This window comes from Misgurnus anguillicaudatus, chromosome 8 (genome assembly GCF_027580225.2).
Source record: "Misgurnus anguillicaudatus chromosome 8, ASM2758022v2, whole genome shotgun sequence".
Classification (NCBI taxonomy): Eukaryota; Metazoa; Chordata; class Actinopteri; order Cypriniformes; family Cobitidae; genus Misgurnus; species Misgurnus anguillicaudatus.
In genome coordinates, this window is record NC_073344.2 from 36,136,004 (window position 1) to 36,161,471 (window position 25,468).

Sequence of the window (25,468 nt, forward strand, 5' to 3'; positions counted from 1 at the left end):
AGTAAATAGAGATTGTTGAGATAAAAGTGTTGAAGTGAGCTTATAAACTTGGATAAAGTGTTGGCATACAGTTGAGCTTTTATGCAAAGCAAATCATTTTATGAAATTTAGGGGACAAGAAGTATTATCATGCTCTCAAGAGGTAATACAGAATAAAAAAAGAGCAAAGTAATGTGTTTAATGTTATAATATTTAAATCTTATATCAATAAGATGGTTTTCAAGACTATGACTTACATGCATGCCCCTACTCAATGAGTTTGATATACAAGTGGGGGTGTTTAAAATTAAGACTTGTTTGCCATCTAGCGGTATTTCGGATCATTACACTTTAAAGTGCTTGTTTCTTTGTGGCCATCAGATGTCGCTAGAAAAACATACTGGTTTGTACTACATCTGTACCACCGGTATTTATAAAATCCTTATCTGAGCATTTATTATTCCTTTTAATTGTAATTACATTTTTATATTTAACCCATTTAACGTAAAATGTACAAAATTATACTAAAGAATAGAAAAGGAAGGTATGTAAAATGTACACTTACGTAGAAAACGTACTTATCTTAGAAATAATCTTATTTAAAAACAACTGTGAAAAATAAAATTAACAAGGCTAAAAAGAAAAGTTTTTAAATAATGTGAAAAGATAAGCTAAAGCCCACCTGGCATTATAACTTTAGACAGAAAAAGGCAGGTATAAGACATTTAGTGCTCTTTATATCTGGTAAAACAACTTTTGAGAAAAAAAAAAAAAAACTTACTTGTCATATGATTAAAGTTATTATTATTATTATTATTATTAATTAAATTAAAACAAACACAGTAAAACTCTAAACTACAATCATACATATAAAACACACATACGGCCATTATATAAATTAAAATATTTATATTGATTTATAATTATTTTAATAACCAAAAACAAAGGTTCTGATTTACTGTGTTTATGTTATGACTATGACATTTATCAAAAATTTTAATTGAGTTAATAATACAATATTTATTTGAGAGAATATTAGTAAGCTAAATAAAAAAAGACAGTACAAAGTATAAATAGAGGGGGGGGTCAATATAACAAATTATAAATTTTATACATTTTCTCCCAAACTTTCCTAACATGAGAACAACGCTAAACGAAACGTTTACAGCACCCTCTCCTGCAGGGGACCTGACGTCATGCGTCCGGCCCCGCCCTGATGTCCTGATGACAGCACGGACAAGATGGCGGCCAGCTGGGAAGTGAAGTGAGGATGTCAACATCATTTCTTCAGTTCAAACAAGCAAGGATTTTCTCCACATGTGCCATCGTTCAAACGCGATATAGTTCATGTGCCGTGCGTTTGTTTTAAGGACCGAAACCGGGACATTTTCACGCAAACGCGCGTATGTTTGTGCGCTATGTTTTGGAAATCCGTTTGCGCAAAGAGGACCATCAACTCTTGATGAGCGATCCGGCCTGCTTGAATCTCCAAAACCCACTTCGAGAGTCCCCAAAAGAGCGTTTCGACAGCACATCGCGCTTTATATCGACCGAAACTCATCGAACACTTTGATCGAGGCGGTTTTGCGGTGATATCCGCGAGGAAGTGCTGCAGTTCTCGTTAACAGCTGCGGAAGTGGAGGAGAGATTTTCACGCCAGTCATCTGTCTGTCCTGCTGTGGATGTTCTTGCTGTAAAAGATCAAATACTGTATTAAAACTTAAGCAAACGAGATCAAGTGGCGTGTTAGCAGTATTTTGTCCGGAAACAGTGTTATTGCTGGGCAGCTGAGGTAAATAAAGTGTCGACATGGCTCATTCTCCAGTGCAGGGCAGTCTGCCTGGAATGCAGGTAAAGATACACACAACATCATTTACTTCTGCTGGGTCTAACACATACAGTTGTGGCCAAAAGTGATGCTCAACTTCGGAAAATCGACGTCTTGGCCCTTTTTTCAGAACATTATTAAATAAGATAAAAAAACTTAGTTTGCATGTTGTGTAAACTGCAGCGCAGCAGTAAGAATTTATGAAGACGCAAAAATGAAAGGTGCAAAACTTATCGAGGCAAGGTCAGGGATAATGACTTTTTTAATAAAAAAGAAAGCCAAACGTTTTAGCAACTGATAAATTTGTAGTCTTAAGTATTGCTTTATTTCCTTTGAGCTTTTTTCTGCATTTTATTTGTATGTTAGAATAACACTTATTTTCCCTGATAGGCTGTAGGCTTGTTTGCCCAATATTTTTTTTAAATAAATACTTGAACCAAGATTAGTTTTTTTTTTACCATCAATTTTATACCATACACCACATATTTTGTTGGTTTAGTCTAACTTATGAGTGGTCATGTAAAGCAATATTGCGCAAATATCCCTTCCACATTTATTGGCCGCTACTGTATGGATGTGTATATGTTGTGTAATGCTCCATGTGATGCTAACATTATATTTTCTAAGAACCATTTCATTTGAAGGGTGTATGTAGCAATTGACTAGATGTGGTCTGAATGGGTTTGGTTTCCGTGTGTTTCAAATATTCAGATGCACTTCACAGCAAATAAGAGGTTTTTAGTCTTTAGTCGGAGATTAGAGGACAAGAACCAAGAAGCATCTCCATTAAATATTAAGCATCTGATGCTAAAGCCCTCCTGAGAGCAATAACACAACACCAGCTTTTGTGGGGCAGCCTTTGTAAAATGAAGTCAGCTAAGATCATGTATGAAGAATGACATTGTAGCAACCTAATGCCCTTTTAAAAGCGTTCTGTTCATCGGCACACAAAGGTCCGAGAAGGGAAAAAGGAAAACGTGAAGTGGAAGGTTAAAGACATATGAAAAGAGGGTGACAAGGGATGAAGCGATGTCTCCAGAGAGAAACCACCATAACTGGGTCATTTGGTTGGTTCTTTATACAAACTGGGCCATATGATTGGTCTGCCCTCAGGACAGTAAAACAATCTGCCATCTGAAGAAGTGGAATCGACTGATTTTTATTTGAATTTGTTTTGAAGATGCAGGAAGTGGAGATTTTAGACTACACAAGATGTTCCTGTAGCTCAGCTGGTTGCTTAATGTTGTTTTGAGTCCCAGGAAAACACTGTGATGCACTGTGATGTCGCTTTTGGCAAGAATTTTCAAATGCGAAGGAAAAAGATTTTAAGAAAAACATGCTTATGGAATTTCATGGGAAGAACCAGAAATTGGGTACCAAAAGACATGCTTTCATGCTGACATTCCCTAGTATTTCCCTATTGGTCACAGAGGAAGTGTACGTTCTCTCTCTCTCCCATCCCCCATCTCTCACAGATTCTCAAATCATCACTGTCATGTTAGTCCCTTAGTGCAGATTAAATTATTTTTTCCCCTTTTGGGTTAAATGTAACACTCATATGGCAACCTTCAAGTTTCCACCTTCCTAAAACTCAACATAGATGGAAGCAAAGGGATGACGGGTCCTTCTAAAATAATTTGTTGGCCGTTACACCTGTCAGCGTGCGTTGGGATCAGGATAACAGAGATCAGCTGGGAGTGTAGGCGAGCAATCAGCATTAGGGCTGAATCAGGGAGCAAAGCCTTCATCATCTGTGTGATGGGGCGAGTGGATGACAGCTAATAAATCTCTGAGTGATGCATTAAAGGTCTGCGTGTGAGGGGCGGTGCTGTGTGGACAGATGTACGATGATGATCTTTGTGTGTTTGTATGTGGTTGAGAAGAACGGTTTGAGAGCATCGGTGGTTTCGGTTCGCATCACTAGTTGTTGGAGAACAGACTGACACATGATCGTGTGCAAAGGTGATTCGTAATTTCTCACAAACTGCTCATTGCTAGTCTTTATCTCCTTTTTTATAAAGGGGTTTGTAGTCATCATCTGATATTCGTGCTGTGATTGGTATAGGCTACTCAAATCAAACATGATACATTTGAACAGTCATGAGGTTGAAAGATCTCTTAAAGAGCCAGTAAGATGCCAATTTGAAGCGTCCTATTACTGTTCATAAGTCCCGGACAACAGGTTTAAATGCATGCAAGGTCAAAAAACACTGTAATTTTCTCAAAATATATAAATTTAAAATGACCCCATTTCTCAGAGATCCCCAAACGATTAATGTAAAGCCGTTCAACGACTCATTCTGCCTAAACCCCACCTATCAGTAGCCTACTCTGCTCTGATTGGTCAACTGACAGAGTCTCCGCACAGACCACAGATCAGTGGCACAGACCAACAATAGTGCAACATGTATTGACCTGGTGCTAACTAGGGCTGCACGATAAATCGCATGTGTTTGTCACACGCATCTCGTCAGTAATGCCGGTTCCTTGATTAGTATTAAATCGCTATCAGCTGTTTTCAGATGGAGCAGCTTTAACTACACAGAGCCATAGTTCACTGACAATCGGGGCAATTTCGCATTAATTATCGGGGACGTATCGCCTGCGATATGTATGCAATATGGCCCGGCTTGTTAGGGAACTACGGCTCTGTGCAGTTAATGTCGTGCCATCTGAAATCAGCTGTTGGCGATTTAATACTAATCAAGGAACCGGCATTACTGACGTGATGCGCGTGGTATCGCATGCGATTTATCGTGCAGCCCTAGTGTTAACATGATTTACTGAGAAAGTGTTATGGACATCAATATATATCATTCATCATTAATCCAAGCAATAAAAACGATGATAGAAACTAACATTTTACCCTCATTTAAGAATTTATGTAAGCTAACCAGGTCATAGCAAAACCGTAAGTGCAGCATGGGTTAGCCGCTTGCTAGTCTCGGCCTCGGACGTCACGCCCACAGGCTGTTGGCTGAACGTCTGATGTTTTTCGTACACTTTTCTGGAAACCCTGTGAGAATGTTAAAGTCGCCTTTGATTGGTTGAAAAAAAACGGATTTCCAGGAGACGCGAGTGTCGCGATTAGTTTCGGTCCCTGGAAAACAAAGCTCTGATGTTCCATTGAGGAAGAGAATCAGTCGTGTTCACATGGATAATAATGAGCAGTTATCATGATCAGCTAAACATTGGATTCTCAAAAATATGCAAAGTTCGCGGCATCGACTCTCTAAAAGACGTCCAAGAGTTTTGCTTAAGGCAGTTAGTGGAGTCAAAAAGTTTGGTTCTCCTGAATTGCTTGTATGTGTTAAAAAGTGGAGAGATATGCTTCAAACAGACGTTTAACGGGAGCGTCTCATTGGTGTGGCTGTTGATGAAGTGCTCAATGTTGTCCTATGGTGAGTAATGTTGTCTATTTAGATACTATTTGGTTGCGGCTGGTTATTTCAATAACTGACTTGTTGCCAGCCGGCTCGTTATTGTGGGGAGTCCGAAACGTGACGCTAGATGAAACAAACTGTGATTGGTTGTTTGACATGTCGGTCAAACAGCTCGTGGGCGGGATTTGTCCAGAAAAAGCAGCGAAAAACACCAGACCTTCAGTATTGAAGGTCTGGCTACGCGAGACTAGCCGCTTGCTAACGTGACTCTCTGACAGTATATTAAGAGTTTAAACAACGACATCATTCATCATTAATCCAGGCAATATAAAAGACAATAGAAACTAACATTTTACACTAATTTAAGCATTTATGTAAGCTAACCGGGTCATAGCAAAACCGTAAGTGCAGCATAAGCCGCTTGCTAACGTAACTATCTGACAGTATATTAAGAGTTTAAACAACGACATCATTCATCATTAATCCAAGCAATTAAAACGACAATAGAAACTAACATTTTACACTCATTTAAGCATTTATGTAAGCTAACTGGGGCATAGCAAAACGTAAGTTCAGCATGCGTTAGCCACTTGCTAACGTGACTCTCTGACAGTATGTTAAGAGTTTAAAAAACATCAATACACATAATTAGTCCAGTTTATAAAAACGACGACAGACATTACAATTTTTACATTCATTTAAGCAAGTATGTAGCTATAATCATATTTACAGGTTGTGATTAGGAGACGCATGTTGTTCCAAATAAAGTGGGTACTGAACCCATCTTTCATTGCCAAACGTCTAGTAAATCCCTCCATGAAAAAGTAATTTTAACCACTGATTCTTCACAGCTAAACGTTTAGTAAATCCCTCCTTGAAAAAGGTTCTTCATATATCTTCATCCATTGGTAGTGAAAACAACACAAACTGAAAACACAGCGTGATATGATGTTTACACACGAAGTTCGAACTAACTGTGGGCAGGTCATAGTTTTCGTTTGTCCCACGGGCAAGGCTGTAGGCGGAGATTATTATGCAAAGTGTTCGTGTGACATGGATAAAGACAGGCAGGGGATTCAATCCATATGACGACTTGTTTCAGCGATTCAGAGTCGACTCCCTACTTTAGAAGCCAATCACTTTATTAATCGTGCACTTTTTGGTTCAACTACTTTGCACATTGTTTACATAAATGGACAGCTACATTACACATTGCAATACAGGTCATTTTCGATTTTGGATCTGTGTGGCTCTTTAAAGGAACAGTTTACACACATATGAAAATTCTTTCCCAGATTTTTTTCTTCAGCTTAGCACAAACAATAAAAATTTGCATTTATACGCTGTCATGTTATCTTCTTCTATGGGTGTCAGTATGATGACGCTTCCTAATCTTATTGGCTCATTTTGGACCATGTTAAGCCCTATATAAAAAGATATCATGATTGCATTTAATATAGAAAGGAAGTTGTACACATTTGGGATGGCATAAAGGTGAGCAAATTATGTGAGATTTTATATCAGGATGAACTATTTATTTATAGCTTTACGAAAGGTATGGCTTTAAGCTTTGCTTTTCAAAGCATGGTAAATATTTCCTTAAACATATTTTCTAGATACTTCAGGATACATTAGGCATGGTGCATTAAAATAACAGTCAAACTTCAGGGTTTGAACGAAATCAGCATCTTTGTATCTTAGGCACACTAACGCTGTGGATAATCGTCTCTGTCATCATCCATTTTATTGGATTTTACACTCTTTTTTTTATAAGGTCATGAATTTCTGCATCTGTGTATCCTCACCAGAACCTTTGATACGACACTGAACAAGCTGTTCTTCTGCTGTATCTGGTGGCTGTATGATTCTGATTTATGCTAGCAAAAGGGATTTGGAGGATTTTAAGGTTGTGAAATTTTTGGAAGCTCGAAGGACGTGCATGCACAGACATTGTATAAAATTCAGGTCATGTGATGGTAAAGCATCGTTTGCATCTCTTTTAACAACATTTTATTTAAAGTATAAAGTGTGTTCAATGGGACTAACTTGGTGATCAATCAGTTGAGCTACAGAAATCCAAAAGGAAGGACTTCAATGAAATGTTGATGTTTGGGATGGTTTAAAGAGCACAGCTTGCACATGACAATCTCTGTGGTTTGAGGTTTACATCCTTCCTCTGCTAGCATTGGTCTTATTTACATTTTAACAGCTGTGGTCCTTGCAGTTTGTGGCTGTCTATAAGAAGGCCTCAGGGGTTTGAGATTTTTGGAGCCATGGCTTTGACCTCAGGTCCCAGACAGATGTGCTTCGGATCTCAGACATGCTAAGGTCCTGCTTACAGAGAGTCAAACCACCGGTTCTTACTTTTCGGATAAGGATTAAGTTATGGTAACATTACATCTACAAATTGAATGGACCTACAGTAATCTGTGTGATCTTCCTCTTATTCCTAGAATTTAAAAGCAGATCCTGAGGAGTTGTTCACCAAGCTGGAGAGAATCGGCAAGGGATCGTTCGGCGAGGTGTTCAAGGGCATCGACAATCGCACACAGAAAGTGGTGGCCATCAAGATTATAGATCTGGAAGAGGCTGAAGACGAAATCGAAGACATTCAGCAGGAAATCACAGTATTGAGCCAGTGTGACAGTCCTTTTGTTACAAAGTATTATGGCTCTTATCTAAAGGTGAGTGGCCCAACACAAGCATTGGGGCTTTCTAAAGTCAAAGTGCATGAGTGACTTTTCTTGCATATTTTTTGTAGTTTATTTATATTTTTAGCAGTTGTTTACTTGGTACGTCTTTAAATTCTTCCTCTTTAAATCAATGCTGCTTTGCCACTACATATTTATACACTTGGACTGTTAAGCGCTGCTTATTTTAGTGTTCCGTTATCTGTTTTGCTTGTTTAAAAATGTTGCATAAGTCAAAAATAGTCTAACTTTCAAGGAAGTGTTGCAGAGACACCGCTGCATTACATTGATTTTGTGCACGAGAACTCGTTTTAGGGTTTGGTGAACCAATTTCTGTTTCTGCTTATCTCATGTTAATCTTGTGTACCTATAGAGTAGTTTTACATCGCAGACACACACACACACACACACACACACACACACACACACACACACACACACACACACACACACACACACACACACACACACACACACACACACACACACACACACACTCCATGCAATTAAAACTCCTGTTTTAGTTGTGATATGTCTTTCAAAGCAAGAAAGCTTTAAGTCCGCTATATGGTTACTCGGATCAGAAGAGACCGAAATAACTGGAACAAAGTTACCCTCCAAGAAGCAAGTTTTATGTGTTTTGTGCTTTTTTTTTAAATATGTGAGTTTGGAAATATTCAAAGGCTTTGGGCAACCTCTAGATATTGTAGGAACCATTTAAAATTTTGCACAGTGTGTTTTTCTTGATATCCTAACACTTTTATGGTAAGAGTTGAACATTTAAAAAAATTGACCTGTTACTAGGGATGGGCACGAATATTCGAATATTCGATCGGCAATAATAATTCGAATTTAAAAAATGCTATTCGAATGTTTGTTTGTTTTTAATGTACCACCAAAGGGTTACGACTTATTTAATGCTTTTTCACTTTATCTATACTGTCTTTTACATACTTAAATGTAAGATATACATGAACATTAATTCGAATGTATTTCTTATTGTTTGGCAATGCTGATTGCAGACGAATTGAAGTTTTTCCTTTTATCTCCGGGTTTGTGCGCCCCGCCGTATTTGGCCACTGGTTCAGTGAGGGCTCACGTGTTAATAAACGTGCTTCGCCGCCGCCCGCATCAACACATCATGAGAGATTTGTAAGCTTTCTGATATAAAGTCTCCTTTATTTTGTTAATAACGAGACAGACACGGAGAACGAAATGAAACTGAGAACATTTATTATATGCGGTGCTCTTTCGAAAATGAACTGGATAACGGCATGGCAGTTTAAAACGCAAAGCTCCGTCTTTGTGAAATGTTGTTAAATTAAGCTAACGTTAGCAACTTTGCACAGTCAACAATAATCTATCGAGCCAGCTTACGTTATTTGTAAAATAATGTTAAACACAGATATTCAATCTTGTTCAATCCGTCTGTTGTTTTTATCGGTTAACCATCATCACGAGGAAGAGTTTTCTCTGCAGCACCGGCATTATTGTATCTAGTCGGAAGAACGGGCTTTCACCGAAGCAGGTAGGATAAATAGGGTTTTCTTTATTCACAAATACATGTCAAACTAAACTGAGAAGATATTTATATGGCGACTGAGCAGTCGGTTATGTAGATGCGTGTTTTCGTTAACACCGGGCTCTTATTTGGAGTCTGTTTAAGGGTTTAAATTATGATAGCCTACTTTGTCAAGTCCTCAAACTTTAAACTTCGCAAGTCCTCAAACTTCGCTTAGATTTGGGGTTAGTGTATAATATTTGGTATAATATAATGTATGTAAGATCAAACAGTAATGAATTCATACTTACGACCGACTTGAAAGGGTTTAACTGACTCAGACTTCGCTCCGCATGGGGTTTTAACGCCTTTTTTTCTGTAGCATATTTTTTAAGAAGAATGTAAAAAAAAATGTAAAAAAAAATATATTTTTTACAATGTTTTCAACTTAAAAATACATACATACATATTATAACTTTAGCTTGTTGTGGATATTTCCTAATTATAAGCCTTCTGTGAAACTATGACAAAATGAAAAATACAAAAGACGCATGTCTTAATTAACATAATTAAAATAAACGAATATTCGAATATTCGTTCTTTATGATCTTAAATATTCGAATAGTAAATTACTGGAAAATGCCCATCCCTAATAAGGACCACCCTAATGTATAAATACTGTATGTACCAATTCTTTCTGAATAAAGCCAAGCTCCTGGAAGTGTACTGCAAGCAGAGTGAGTCACGAGCAGGCAACACAAAACACCATCCCACTGTCTCTGGATAACTGCTGATTCATAACATTTTGGTGTCGTTTACATTATATGCACTTACACACCGATTGCCAAACAAAACGCAGACATTTGATGCTGTTTTACTTACCGCCTGTGTAGGGCTGGACAATAATTAAATTTTTCAATAACATGGTTTCTAAACACATTTCCGCTATTTCGATATACATTACAGCGTCCCTTGGCGGTTCGCATGTCACATCTAAAAAACAAGTGTTAAACGCGGGTCAAGGCGCTTCTTTCTTGCAGAGTGCGTGCCGTCTTTAGCAACCATGAGCCGCACATACTGCAAAACGTAATGCCTGATCAGATTTAAATTCCTCTTCTGTACCTCGCGTCAAATCATATCATTGTTATTAAGTGATCAATGAATCTGGTTGGGACTTTGGAGTTTTTGCCCAAAAAAAGCTGTCACTCAGAAGTACGAGAAGGAGGTGCGGGGTTGGTTTACATCAAGTCACAGCTTCCAATGGTGACACCATATAGGGCGGGAGAACGGGAGATGTAATGCAACACAAACTGAACTAAGGTTGAGAAAAATCTGGTGCCCAGGTTAAAAAAGGGAAAGTTTATGTACACTGAAAAAAAAATGATTCATTGAATTTAATCAATTTTTTTAAGGTAAGTGGTTGCAATCAATTTATTTAAGCTACATTTAAACAAAAGTTTTGTATTTTATTTTACGTTACTAATCTTTTTTGTTTAAATGTAGCTTAAATAAATTGATTGCAACCACTTACTTTAAAAAAATTTATTAAATTCAATGAATCATTTTTTTCAATGTATGCAGCTATGTCACTCGTCTCATATGACAATATTTATACGATGTAGTATGCTAGTATCCAGCTTGCTATGCAATTACAAATAGAGCTTTGATATATTTCTCTGTCCAATTATTTTATGTAACATTAAATAGCCTACTACCATTCAAAAGTTTTAGGGTCACTTTCACTTAGGCTATTTATTAATATTTTTCCACATACTAATATAATAGCAAATTGATCACTGACTGACGTTCAGGTTCACCTTATTAATATTAAAGCTGAGCCCTAAAGTCGATTTATTTGACATTGAGTTTACATTTCATTTTGTATGAAGGCTAAATAGAAATTAAAGATGAACATCAATTTATTTATACCATTATTCATTTTTTTAAATATTATATTGTTTTATAGAAAGATGCTTCATAGACTTGGCAAATTCATTTGTTCAAAAGTTTGTTGTTACAAACATTTGCTGTGGGGAAGTTTTTTTTTTTTAACATTCACACCGTTATCGGATTTATACCGTGTCGACCGAAATTTAGAAGTATCATGGCGATAGAAATTTTGGCCATATTGGCCAGCTCTATGTCTGTAACTCATGACCTGGTTGAGTTCGCCCAATTTTAACAAAATCCAGCGTTAAACAAACACACGCACAACTACACTGCTACCTCTGATAAACAAACTATATCCGTTGTTTTCATAATTCTGGGTTCTTTGATAAGTCGAACAAGCTTAAATTTCCCTTACAAACAACAACAACACACTTCTTCGATGACGTTGATTTCGTGTCAGCTTTTGGTTTGTGTGTGCATACGTTATTCAGGTTAAAGTGCCCATATAAGGACTTCCACAGTACTTACTGCTCTGAAATTGCCCATTAAAGAAAAACAAAGCAAGATTGTTACGTTTGAATCTTTTATTTTAAAAAGTTAGAAACTTATACGAACACTGAGTAGCCAAATGGACTTCACCAGTCACACGCTCAACTGCTTTTTTTTGACACTTTGCCTATGTTTAGCATGAGGAATCCATCTATTAAACTGTGTTAATTAATCAGAATGCATGAAATGGCTTAAGCCCTCCTCCAAGAACAGTTGGTCAACTTTGTGGATTTGTCTATTAGGCAACCCACCAATTAGCACCAAGTAAAAATACAAGACATAAAACTGTGCCTGCAACAATGTTGGGATGCCATGTTGTTTTTTTCTCATTAGTGATGAAGAAATCACACAGATCAATATGATATTAGTTCGCTTTGCCGGGCCTTAGTACTATTTGGCACAGCGTCAGACAGCGTGTTGGATACGCTCCCCGCTGTGCACATCACATTACATGTGGGCGTTGTTTAAATCAGTCTTGAAACCGTTCCAGTCTCTTGCTTTCTCTCCTCGACCATGCCGTGCACTGACTGTCTCAAATCTTTCATCTTCCATTTAGAGTTCGTGATTCCCAACAAAAAACTGGCAGAATTAATTCCAGGATGCAGACACCGTGGGTGTTCGCACAAGCAAAGGCCGCTTTACAAGGAGACAGAGTTTAAAAGAAACCACGCTTATTTTCTTTGAAGTCACACTTTTCTGTTGTGCGTTTAGAGCTGCTGGTCGCGTAGAGAGAAACCGAGACGGCAGCTATAATTTCGGCCTTGGGGAGTTGCAACGTGTATTTTTGGAAGAGAAACGTAGCCTGTAGCATCAGTTATTACTTTGATCATCTCTAAAGCAGAACAGTAAGTGAAGTCACTGCTTTGTATGGAGCCTGGTTGTGTTTTCATATAAATAGATAACTACTAGTCAACGCAATGTTGCCATTGGCCTGATGCTATTAGCAATGATAGAATGGGCGTTGACGTCAGGTTGTCGATCCCAGATAGTGGAATCGACATCTATATAGTGTTTATAGCAATGGTTCCCAATCTTTTTTCATTGGGTCCTGCAACATAATGTAATTTTTGTAGGGCTGTGCAAAAAATTGGCTGCGATTCTCATTTCTCTTTGCACAGCCCTTAATTTTAGTATTGGTTAAATAAAATTATTAGTGCAACATTTTAGGCAAATCTTTATTTAACCTCGAAAAACACGAGACCCTGTGCCCCCAGTGAACTCTGGCGCATCCCATGTTGGGAACCACTGTCCTATAATACTCTGGATTGTAGATATGATTCCGGTCCATTGTTAAATGCAAGTCCCCAGATTGTCTGTAAGGTAATAGCACAGAAGTTTAATACTGTGGGTTAGGGATTTTAGATCCCTTAGCAAGCACCTAATGGAATTTTGTGCACCTGTTTTAACACCATGCCAGTGCTGCAGTGTAGAGAGAGAGAGAGAGAGAGAGAGAGAGAGAGAGCTCAGTAAGATAATAAGACGAAAGAACATTAAGAACTTTCCTGCTGCGCTGATGTGAACTCGATAAATGAAATGAATGAATTGTGTAATTGTAGGTGCACTTCATTTATAATATCTACACATACAATCTCCTTCTCTTTCCTAAACTTATACTGTGAGGTGTGAGGTATATAACCCAGTGTATACTCCTCTCGCTGCCTCTGGATAATCCCAAATTAGAGATGGGATTACAACATCTACCCTCCTGCTAGCAAATAGCTAAACTTTTTGTTGGGAAAAGTTGCTTTTGTTTTTCTTTTGCTTAAAGTTAATGGATTGTTCTCATCTTTTGTTGCCATTGTCACTAATTTCACTTCCTCTGTCTCCTGTAGGACACAAAGTTATGGATCATCATGGAGTATTTAGGTGGTGGATCTGCTCTGGATTTGGTATGATGCTGGATGTTGTCTTCTATAAACACTATTAATTTTTTTGCTGTAAAGCTAATGGCATTATGGAGCTTTTGCAATATCTCCTAATCTCTGTGATGTGACATGATATACTGTTTTAAAAATCATTTTGTTTATGATTTGCACATAAAAGATATTGCATTGAAAGACTACATGCTTTTAAAATGCATGTCACTTTAAAAATGAACAAAGTAAAGACAAAAAAATGGTTGTGACCAGTTTTGGGATAAAAATGAGATTTATGTAACTGTGCATATACTGTATTTATGTATAGGTGATATACATATTGATATTATTGGTTTGGACTCATGTTTGATGTTTCTTCTCTTTAGCTGGAGCCTGGTGCTCTGGACGAAACGCAGATTGCCACCATTCTGAGAGAGATCTTAAAAGGTCTGGAGTATCTCCACTCGGAGAAGAAGATTCACAGAGACATTAAAGGTGTGAAGACTAAAATAAATCTAGCTTCAGGTTCATGCCATTCACTTTTATCTAAAATAACTTAGAGCGTATAGGGTATTCTTTTGTGTCAGTCCATGTGTTCCCTGGGAATTGAACCCATTACCTGAGTGTTATTAGCACTGTGCTCTACCAGATGAGTTACAGGAACACCTGTATGTTGTACACACAAGCCCCATTCACACAGCACTTTCCGAAAAATTGGCAGAGAGGCTTCTGTGTGAAATAGAGGTGGGCGATATGCGAAAAAGATCATATCACGATTGGTTTAAGCAAAATCATGTTTTTATCACAATTCTTTTACGCATTGGTATTTAACTCTTTCACCGCCAGCATTTTTAAAAAAAGTTGCCAGCCAGCGCCAGCGTTTTTCATGATTTTCACCAAAGTTTAATGCCTTCCAGAAAATGTTATTCTTCGAATATATAAACATACAATATACCAAATGAAAGAACAGACCCTCTGCTTTCAAACAAAAAAAAACGTTTCATCCTACCTTGAGGCTTTCTTTTGTAATCAGCTTTTGAATATGGGTAGGTTTCTGCAAAAACATCACATTTTGAGCAAAAAGCTGAGATAATTCCATGTTTGTGATGGTCTTTTCATAGAGATCCCATTCAGAGCGATCATTAAAACAGACACGGACATGCAGCAGCTTGCCATAGGGCAATACTTCCGGGTTTAAAAAGTTGCGGAAGGGTGGATCCTGGTGGATAATAGCGGTATTGCGGAAAGACGGAAAATCTCGTCATTGGAGGGGAAGCGTTTTCTCTTAATTGACGAGATATCTCGTCAATGGCGTGGAAAGAGTTAAAGACTATTTTGCTATTACTAAGCCTTAATGGACAAGTTCGGTATTTTAAACTTAAAGCCCTGTTTTCAGATTGTTTATGGTGAAATAGAACAGTTTTGACTGAAATTTCGACATATGTGGCTGCCCTGAGAATTTTCGAATGTTTGTGTTTCACCTCACACCTTTACAATGGGTTTAATGGTGCACTGGAACAATCCTTCCTAAAATGCATTAAACTTTCGTTTACAAAGACGATATGTTCACTGATATGCTCGCACAAAAATCGCTGCACCCCTAACCCGGTCCTTACCTAGACTTCATGTAGCGCGTCCTTGTCGCATACTTTATGTAGGCACGAATCATGATACAACGATGTTTCCGAAAAAGATGAGACATTTTAATCATTTATGATCAAATATTGCATATTGCACACCCATAGTGTGAACACAAACACGTCTCGTAAATGTTCAGGGATCGCTCCAGTAAAGAGGACCTAGTAACATTGCCATAACATTGTTTGTTTTCTTTTAGCTGCAAATGTATTGTTATCGGAGCAAGGGGAGGTGAAGCTGGCAGATTTCGGAGTGGCTGGTCAGCTTACGGACACGCAGATCAAACGAAACACATTCGTGGGCACACCCTTCTGGATGGCACCAGAGGTCATCAAACAGTCCGCCTATGACTCAAAGGTGGGCGTCGCTGTAGAATGGTCACATGTAACGTACGGGCTCTAAAGAAGACCTAAAGAGTTGCTTCTAGATGTCTCAGTCTTAACATGCTTTTTTTTCTATGTTTTAGTATTTCCTTATTCATTCAGATGATATTAGTTGAAAAGTCTTTGCCCATCCACGTTATGTTTTTTGTCATTTCTTTCTTCTGGCAGGCTGATATTTGGTCGTTGGGCATCACAGCGATTGAGCTGGCTAAAGGAGAGCCACCCCATTCGGATCTGCACCCTATGAAGGTGCTGTTTCTTATTCCAAAGAACAACCCCCCTACACTAGAGGGCAACTACTGCAAACCTCTGAAAGAGTTTATCGAGGCCTGTTTAAACAAGGAGCCCAGTTTTGTGAGTATGCTAATAGGGAGTTCCTTTCGGTCTTGTACGCTAATTCTTCCATGGCTGTTCCAAAACCTAGTAAGCTGCCTACTTAGGCAGCCCTATAAGGGACTGTTCGTTATTTATCTGAGGGGCTGCCGGAGGACTTTTGAGATCAGTTGACAAAAAAGACATGACGCTCCCTCGCCTGCAATAAATCTTTCTGTGACCCTCCAAACTGATTGTGAAAAAATGCATGACCCTCCCCGATAATTTATTAATTTCTGTACTGGTTCGTGCTTGGCAAAGATGTTCAGAAGTCATTGTTTTTTTACAACTATGACAAACCTCTGTGTACTTTATCACAATCCTATGGTGGCCATTTTAATAGATTTACTCACTAAGGTTGTGGAAACACAATATAAAGCCAAACTTCCTGCAGTTACTACTCATCTCACGTTAACTAGTGTTCACATGCAATATAACAATTAGACATTGAGACCATTCAACAAAACACAGTGGGTATAACAAATTCAACACATTTGGTCGCTATGGACTCGTCACTAGGCTTCCTCAGTCATCGTATATTTTTGCATTATAGGTAGCAGCTATTACCTTTAAAAGCTGCCGAACATAGCCGGAGGGTGAATCAACTTCAGGGTAAGGCTAAGGATTCACACAGTTTTTTTATTCCACTTTTCATTCATTTAATTGTTTTTCTTTATAAATACTTTAGACTGACGTGTTTGGCGCTCGTCTTTGCAGCGCCGCAATGTAAACGGCGAATAGTGGACCAGTCAGAAATTGCAGGTCTTCTTTCAGGCATCCTCGCATTTTGTACTGCTTTAAAAACAATTCACGAGTGCTCTTACGTTTAAGATGTAAACACGCGGCCTGTCCCTACAGAATCAAACTTAAAATTCAAAACCAAATTATATCGTTTTTTGTTCCCCCAAAACCTCCAAGGTGCCACTTGCCATAGCAACAATCTACACATCCAAGTATAAACGCTCTCTGTAAAGTTACATTTATTTTAAAAAGCTATACGTTCCGAAAGTAACTTTTAAGTTACTTTTAAAATAAACAGGTATAGTGTATGGGTGATGTGGCATAATAAATTGCCATTGCCTTACCTCATGAAGCAAAAACCCATCATTAACACATATGTCCATGTTTGTAAAGTTGGCTGCCTGCAAGAATTTAAAATATTACCTTTTTTTTAAAGTGCCCATATTATTAAAAACTCACTTTTTCTGGGTTTTGGGGTGTTCATTTGTGTCTCTGATGCTCCCACACGCATACAAACTTGGAAAAAAATCCATCCATGCTGTTTTGAGTGAGATACACGTTTCTGAATGTCCTCTGCCTTGAGTCTCAGATTGCACGAGTTCAAACTTCGCGCCGTTGTGACGTAACTAGCCGTTTCGTCACATTCCGTTTGAATTTTCCCGCCCACCACCCCACTCGCAGGTCTCCACCCACCAGGTAGCTAAAGAGCACAGAGCAGTCACTTCGCTGATACCCTCTATGCTGTTATCATGTCTCACGGAAATAACAGCGCTATTTGGATATTATGGATTATACTCCCGCCTACTTTTAAAAACAAAGTTTTAACGCGTGTTTATTGGAACCTAAAGATTGTAGGCGATAAGACAATATGTTCATGCGAAATCTGATGTAAACAACAGACTATGTATCTATATTTCACGGATTATACGCATTTGTGGACAAAAATGGTCATTGGATTTTATTGGACTTTCATGGATTATTCACACATCTGAAACAGACTTAATTCAATTCGCGATCGATATTTTGCATGCATTTAAAAGATTTCAGTGTAATTCTATTCAAAGTTTAATAATATTACATTCTCAGTCATTTGTGCATCATGGGTTTGGGGATGGTGCGATTTTTGTTGAGTCAGACCCATTTGCTAGCGATTGAGGGGGACTGAGGGAGCTACATGGAGCTACATAGAAAATATGCACTGAACAACTTTGAAATTTTGATGTTTACATGAATACAAAAGTTGAGTGACCCTCCACGTAGACTAAAAAAAAAGTTGGATGACCCTCCCCTCAACAAAGAAAAAAATCCTATTTTCCTCCGGTGGCCCCTTCCATAAATACCGAATGGTCCCTAAGGCAACATAAGCCCTCTCCTTCTTTATGGTTTAAAAAAAATGCCTTGTGGACTTTAATTTGGACCAAAACAGAATCACGTGTTGAAAATTGTAATCCCAGAATGCATTGCAGTTGTGTGCTGTGTCATATATTTATAGCATAGATATTATTAAAGCTAGTCTTTCATATTGCTGATTATTTCAGAGGACTCATCTTGTTCTTTTCTATTTCTGTCTGTTTCTGTCTTCTCCCCCCCAGAGGCCGACGGCCAAAGAGTTGTTGAAACACAAGCTCATCGTGCGTTACGCGAAAAAAACGTCTTATCTGACAGAGCTCATCGACAAGTACAAGCGCTGGAAGTCAGAACAGTCCCGAGCGGAGTCCAGCTCTGATGAGTCTGACTCGTATGGCACTTTTAATACTGATAAGCTATTTATTATACACTTAACCCTGGGTTTACCGCTGTGCAACATTGGGTTAAGGCAACTTTTAGCCTAGAGTTATTTGTGGTATTGCAGTCATATAATCAGTGCTTACCTCATAATAATAGTTGTAGTCACATTATAACCTATGATTAAAAATGACTCAGCGTTTTTAATTTTATGTGTGAAATGCCCATAATATAGTTACTTAAACTGTGGTTTACTAAAGCCTCCTGTTTTATTTCTTATTTGTTGCTCAGAGAACCAGACGGTCAAGCATCTGGTGGGAATGACTTTGGCAGCGACGATTGGATCTTCACCATTAGAGAGAAAGACCCCAAAAAACTGCAAAATGGGGCCAGTCTTACAGAGGAGGAGGTTGGTGACATCTTAAAACCCAAACTCATTATTGAGATGAGTAAATGTGTAAATATCTGTGTGATGTTCTCTGCTTTTAGGAGCCAACCAAGCGGCCCCTGTCCCAGAGTCTGTCTACTGTCATCAATCCAGTGTTAACCGAGGTAGGATAAGACAACAGATTAGCCTTATTGACATATGTTAACACATGGTATTAACTCTTTCCCTGTCATTGATGCGTTATCTCGAGGATAAAACGCTTCTTTGTTAACGAGTTTTTACGGAAATCCATAATTCTGCTATTATCCACTAGGTGGTGCTCTTGCCCGATTTATAAAAAACGCTGAAATGGTAAATGGACTGCATTTATATAGTGCTTTTAACAGACCTATGGCCATCCAAAGCGCTTTACAATTAGCCTCACATTCACCCATTCACACGCACATTCATACACCGACGGCGGTGTCAGCCATGCAAGGCGCCAGCCAGCACGTCGGGAGCAGCTGGGGTTAGGTGTCTTGCTCAAGGACACGTCGACACTTGGTCCGGTGGAGCCGGGGATTGAACCACCAACCTTCCGGTTTGTAGACAACCTACATGAACCACTGAGCCACTGCCGCCCCAAGGGCTGAAGCATCTAATGATCTAAAAAACTGGAAAAACTCTCTGACCTTTACAAAAATGCAATCTTCTCCGCTTTTTGCTCCAAATTTGGTATTTTTTTAAGAAATACCCATATTTGAGTGGTGATAAAAAGAGAACAATAAAGATAGGATGAAATTTTTTTTCTTTACTTTTTTTGAAAGCAGAGGGTTTGTTCATTCATTTGATATATTGTATGTTTATATATTTAAAGAAGACATTTTTTTGAAAGACTTTTGTGAAAATTATAAAAAAAATAGTGGCGTTGGCTGGCACTGACGGGGAAAGAGGAAATATATTTAAAAAAAAACACTGACGGGGAAAGAGGTAATATATATCGATCGGCTGAGGCAATCACAAATGTTGGGCCAGGACACATCACTGTTCACACCAGGACATAACATGCATCTCAAACGTGACCTCCTGTGCTTAGGTTTCAAACATAGACTGTTAAAAATATGGACATAGGGTCTGTTAAGTCACCTGTAGGTTTGTAAAGAGTATTTTTGAAGCCAATATTTGCTGGAGCCTGCCGCCGCCATCTTAACAGCACGTCACCGTGCATCACTCGTGGATAAACGAAACTGGCCAAAGAGGTCGTATGTGGGTGGAGGCGTAGCGTGAAACAATCAACCACACAACAGAGCCAGTCAGAACAGTCTTACTCTGATTGCATTTGTTTTGTTTTTGCTCTCTTGCAATGTTAACTAAAGCGCACACAAACACAGACGCATCAATTTGCTTTTAAAGAGACATTCCACTTTTTTGGAAAATATGTTAATTTCCACCTCCCCTAGAATTGAGCATTTTTGATTCTTGCTGTTTTGGAATCCATTCAGCTGTTCTCCCGTCTGGCGGTACCACTTTTGGCGTGGCTTGGCACAATCCATTGAATCTGGTTGGACCATTGGCATTGCACACAGAAAATAACCAAAGAGTTTGGATATTTTTCCTATTTGTAACTTGACTCTTCTGTGGTTTCATCGTGTACTAAGACCTGCCCGAAAATAGTCCCCTTGGTTACTTTCAATGGCAGGGAACTAATTTCGTGCAGTGCATAATATCACTACGCCTGCTGCAGCCATATTACATGAGCAAAGTCCTTGATTATTATGCCAGAATGAGAGTATAGTTCCTAACCATATCTGCCTAAAAAATCACAACTCTTAAAGCAACACCAAAGAGTTTTTTTTACCATAAAATAACGTTTCCAAAAAAGTTTCAGTCATTCATCCACTCGAAACAGGGTGAACGGCACTTTCACATTCGCTTTGCAGCCCCCATCGGCCAAAACCGCACTAAAGAAGTTTCCAACCGTCACGGTCCTGTAGTTCGAGTGAAAACTACAAAAACTTGCTTTACGGCAGACCTACAATCCAATCAGGGCCAGCTATGCTGCAGTATTTACGACAGTGGTAATGGACAATTACGCTTCTAACCTGTAGGGGGAGCAAAGAGCAAAAAGTCTTTAGTGTTGCTTTAATTTTCTGTCGGTCTTAGTACGCGATGTAACTACAGAACAGTCAAGTTTTAAATATGAAAAATATTGAAACTCTTTGATTAATTTTTAGCACGATGCTAATGGTCTGATCAGGTTCGATGGATTGTGCTAAGCTATGCTATAAGTGCTAGACCTGGGGATCGGCTGAATGGATTCCAGAACGGTAAAAATCAAATGTTTAACTAGGGGAGCTGGAAAATGAGTATATTTTCAAAAAAAGTGGAATGTCCTTTAATAGCTTTCCTTGTGCAACCTGATAGATTTGTTATATATTTCTGCTTTTAAACATCTATAATCAGTCTTTCCTCATCCAAGTTTGACTTCATCCAGACTTTTAATCGAATGAGATGTCCGTATAGGCGCAACTGTCAGCCGCAGCGTCGCAGAAATGAGAAACCGTTTTTTAAAATAGGAATGTAACATGGAAAAGATGCCTTTTATAGCGTATTGTGGTGTCAAGTCTAGTAAGGACACAGTGTAAGTCACTTCTGGGTGTCCCCCTTGGTTTCAAATGGAAACTCTACAATAATCATAAGTTTTGGGCGTTTCGCATGATCAGTCAAACTATTGATGTCCTGTCAAGCGTGCATTTCACAAGCATTTTCGGCTACCCTCGAATATAGTTTGTGTGATCAGACATACAAGATATCACATAGCGTCTCACCTGTATTAAAATGTTAGATTGTGATTGGATCATCCAAGACGGCTCTTTATACTAAGTGTAAACGGGGTCTTACATGAGAAATCTGCTTGAGGATTAAAGTGACCCCTTAATGCTTTATTACATCTTTACAGCATCAAAGGAAGGCAGCCGTCACTCCTTCAGGCTTCTTACTAATCAGTGTGAAGCAATGAGGTATTTGAGGCGGAGAGCGGAAAATAGAGGGATGCTGGGTCAAAAAAGCCCAGGGACAAGTGACTGCACACTAATTCGTTCCACCCACTTTTTCGTTCAAGGACAAATCCTTCCATTTGCTGTCATGCTGTTCGTGAGAGTGCAGTCTGAACTGTCATTCAGTATGAGAGACGTGCTTAAGAAGTTGTCCAGATGCATTGCGTGTAAACCAGATGTGTAACACGGACATCTATATGCATTTAATTCTTGTACAGAGGTGGATTCATCACTTGGACAACTTTTTAAAAATTATTTATTACCAATGGGTAGTATCATCTCAACTAAAACTGTTTTTTAATGTGCAGAAGCTTTTCCTGTTAAAAGAATTGTTTTGCCGCTAGCATTTTTTAAAAATCTATTTTAGCCTCCCCTGCATATGGAACGACACCGCCATTGTGTGTGTATAGAGTCCATCATTTTACACTTTTGTTTTTTATTTTGCTTAAAGGTGCATTGTGTAATTTCTAGAAGTATCTCTTGACAGAAATGCAATATAATATACATAACTGTGTTATCAGTGGTGTGTAAAGACCTTACATGATGAACTCTATTGTTTTTATCTACATACACCGTGGGTCCCCTAATATGAAAGTCGACAACATGTTTCTACAGTAGCCCTAAATGGACAAACTGCTCTATAGAGCATGTTTTGTCACTACGTTGTCTCAAACGATGATGTGTTTGTCCTGTGGTGGCTAGCATAGCTTCATTGTGGATTTCGAAACGGAAAGGACTGACCCGTTGGTTGTAATTCCCAATCTTACTGCTAGATGCCGCTAAAAGTCCCACATTGCATCTTTAAAAAGTGCCTTATTTGAATAGTTGTATTGCACTACACCCCTCTGTGTTTTTAAGGCATAATTCACACTATTTATATCTTCCTTTAATCCCAAATAAGTATACAAATTGGGACAGACATGGAGGTATAAGTTTAATGAAACTTTAATAACTTTAATTGTTTGTATTGTGCATTCCTTTAAAAAAGGGTTACATCATGATAAAAAATGTTGCCTGGTTCAGATCCATCAAGGGTTAATCCTTGAACTGTCCCATGTCATTCTTACAATGCTGTCCTGGTAACACTTATAAATGGGATATTAGCATCAGCTAAATGTCAAATGTTTGTCCTGTCAGCTGAAGGAAGGAGCAGGAGAGACGGCGGTAAAGCCTGAAGTTCTGGAGCAGCTCGGAGAGGCCATTTTCCTCGCCGAGGAGTCGTATCCAGGAATCGTAGACGTCATGGTCACCCAACTCATTCAGAGGCTACAACGGTAAGGACCGCACAAAACCATATGCATATCTTTAATGGGATGCTTTTATTATTTAACCTACACATAAACACAAGTATTGCATCATGATTTTTGTTCAGGTGTCACTTCAAGGATTAGTCCATTTTCTCAAAAGAAAAATCCAGGCAATTTACCCACCACCAAGCCATCCAAAACGCCGATGTATCTCTTTGCTCAGTTAAGAAGAAATTATGTTTTTTGAGGAACACATTCCAGGATTTTTCCAACTTCAATGGACTCCAATGGACCCCAACACCCAACAGCCCCAATGGAGTCTAAAATTGCAGTTTCACCGGAGCCTCAAAGGGCTCTAAACGATCCCAAACGAGGCATAAGGGTCTTTTTTGCAAGAAAAATAAAAAATATGCACTTTTAAACCACAACTTCTCGTCTTCCTCCGGCTCTGTGGCGAGCCAGCGCGACCTAACGTAATTTGGTAATGCTGTGGAAAGGTCACGTGTTACATATATGAAGCACACATTTGCGGACCATTTTAAACAATAAACTGACACAAAGACATTAATTAATATTATTCGACATACAAAATGTCGGAACGTGCTCTTTCTCCACACTTGTAAACACTGGGGCGTAGTTTCGCATACGTCATCCGTGACCTCACACGACCGGAGAAAGATGAGAAAATGCTATTTTTTATTTTTCTTGCCAAAAATGACAATCGTTTCGCTAGAAAAAAGAGCCTTATGCCTCATTTGAGATCATTTAGAGTCCTTTGAAACTGCAATTTTAAACTGCATTAAACTGTTAAGTGTTGGTGTCTATTAAAGTCCATTAAAATGAGAAAAATCCTGGAATGTTTTTCTCAAAAAACATAATTTCTTCTCGACTGAACAAAGAAAGACATCAACATTTTGAATGACATGGTGGTGAGTAAATTATCTGGATTTTTTTTTTTTTAAGAAAATTGACTAATCCTTTCAGGTTTAGGAGAATATATTTAACCCCTTAAACTCTGCGGACCGGCCGGCGAGTATATTTATTTATTATTTTAAATTTGATGATGCCGTTTTGGACTGAATCATCAAATTTAAAATAAATAAATAAATTATTGTGAAGCACAACATTTTCAGTAGAATAAAATAATTTTTATCAATTTACCCCAAAGTATGTGTTTATATGACTTTTAAATTCAGGCATGGCTCATTCTGCAAAATATTTAGTTACACTGCTCAGCATAAGTTTCCCAAACTGTTTTTATTCAAGTTTCAAGACATCACAAGCTGGTTTTGATCGGTCAGAGTTTAAGCATGTGAACAAATCAGCTACTGTTTAACTAACATCAGGCACTGATTCCTCTGATTTATCTTTCCCACATGCAGGTTCTCTAGGGCAAGAACATCGTCCTCCTCACACCAGTGATTATTCCATAAGCCTGTCCGTCTCTCTTCAGTCCCGCCCCCCGGCATCAGCTCAGCGAATCCTGACACCAGCAGACTCTGTGACGTCTACCCTGGAGGACCAACTGTCCTTCAATAGCTTATCAAGAGAACTCCTCAAGCTTCCCCTAGTTTCACTTTTCTTTTATAATCTCCTGGAACACTCTTTGGAGCGCGTGAGTGATTGGGTGTGTATGTGTTATAGTGTGTTTGTAAAGTTAGGCAATGGTCGAGATATAGATGTAACTCGGAGAGAAAAATGGAGACGGTTAGTTTTGCATTGTCGCACCCGAGCTTTTGGACGAATCCACATGCCATTGTAGGGTAGGGAAGTGGGCCGTTTGCCTCTCCCTTCACCCAAAAGAAAACAAGGTAGTGTGCATGACAAACTGCATGTATGACGACGTATGTCTGTTGGTGTGTGCGTGTGTGTCCAAGCCCTGATGTGAAGGAGATTGCAGTTCTCATGCTGAAATCTCAGGTAATCTGTAGTCATCCAGGAAGACAGAGGGCGCTATGTTTGGATTTGTGTACAGATCTGTGTATATAGTCTCAATTTTACAGACCTTTAAAAGAGATGATGGATTTTTGCAAACGAATCACTGTGTACAGATGGCCAAGAGCTTCTGTAGATATTGTTAGAAACAAAAGAACGGTAAATATTTAAAAATCAAGCCTCTGAAATGGCCATTACTGAAATGCCTTGCCTTTTTATCAAATGTACATTTTTGGGGGTGCTCTGTTAATTTTAATAAGAAGACATTAAAGGGTTTTACTCAAATAAGAATTCGAGATCCTCCTACCAATGGTCTCTGCTTTGTTTC

The 25,468-nt window shown here is 38.6% G+C and overlaps 1 protein-coding gene across 1 annotated transcript; it reads left to right on the forward strand.

Annotated features, from left to right (window-relative positions):
• The first annotated feature begins 1,175 nt into the window (after positions 1–1,175).
• stk24b (serine/threonine kinase 24b (STE20 homolog, yeast)) lies at positions 1,176–25,446 on the forward strand. The gene is made up of 11 exons (XM_055213003.2): positions 1,176–1,830; positions 7,644–7,874; positions 13,653–13,709; positions 14,063–14,171; positions 15,514–15,671; positions 15,866–16,051; positions 18,403–18,548; positions 18,827–18,944; positions 19,025–19,087; positions 23,096–23,232; positions 24,588–25,446. Exons 1-11 carry the CDS (start codon positions 1,789–1,791, stop codon positions 24,625–24,627), a joined length of 1,287 nt encoding a protein of 428 aa, XP_055068978.1. The 5' UTR covers positions 1,176–1,788; the 3' UTR covers positions 24,628–25,446.
• The last annotated feature ends 22 nt before the right edge of the window (positions 25,447–25,468 follow it).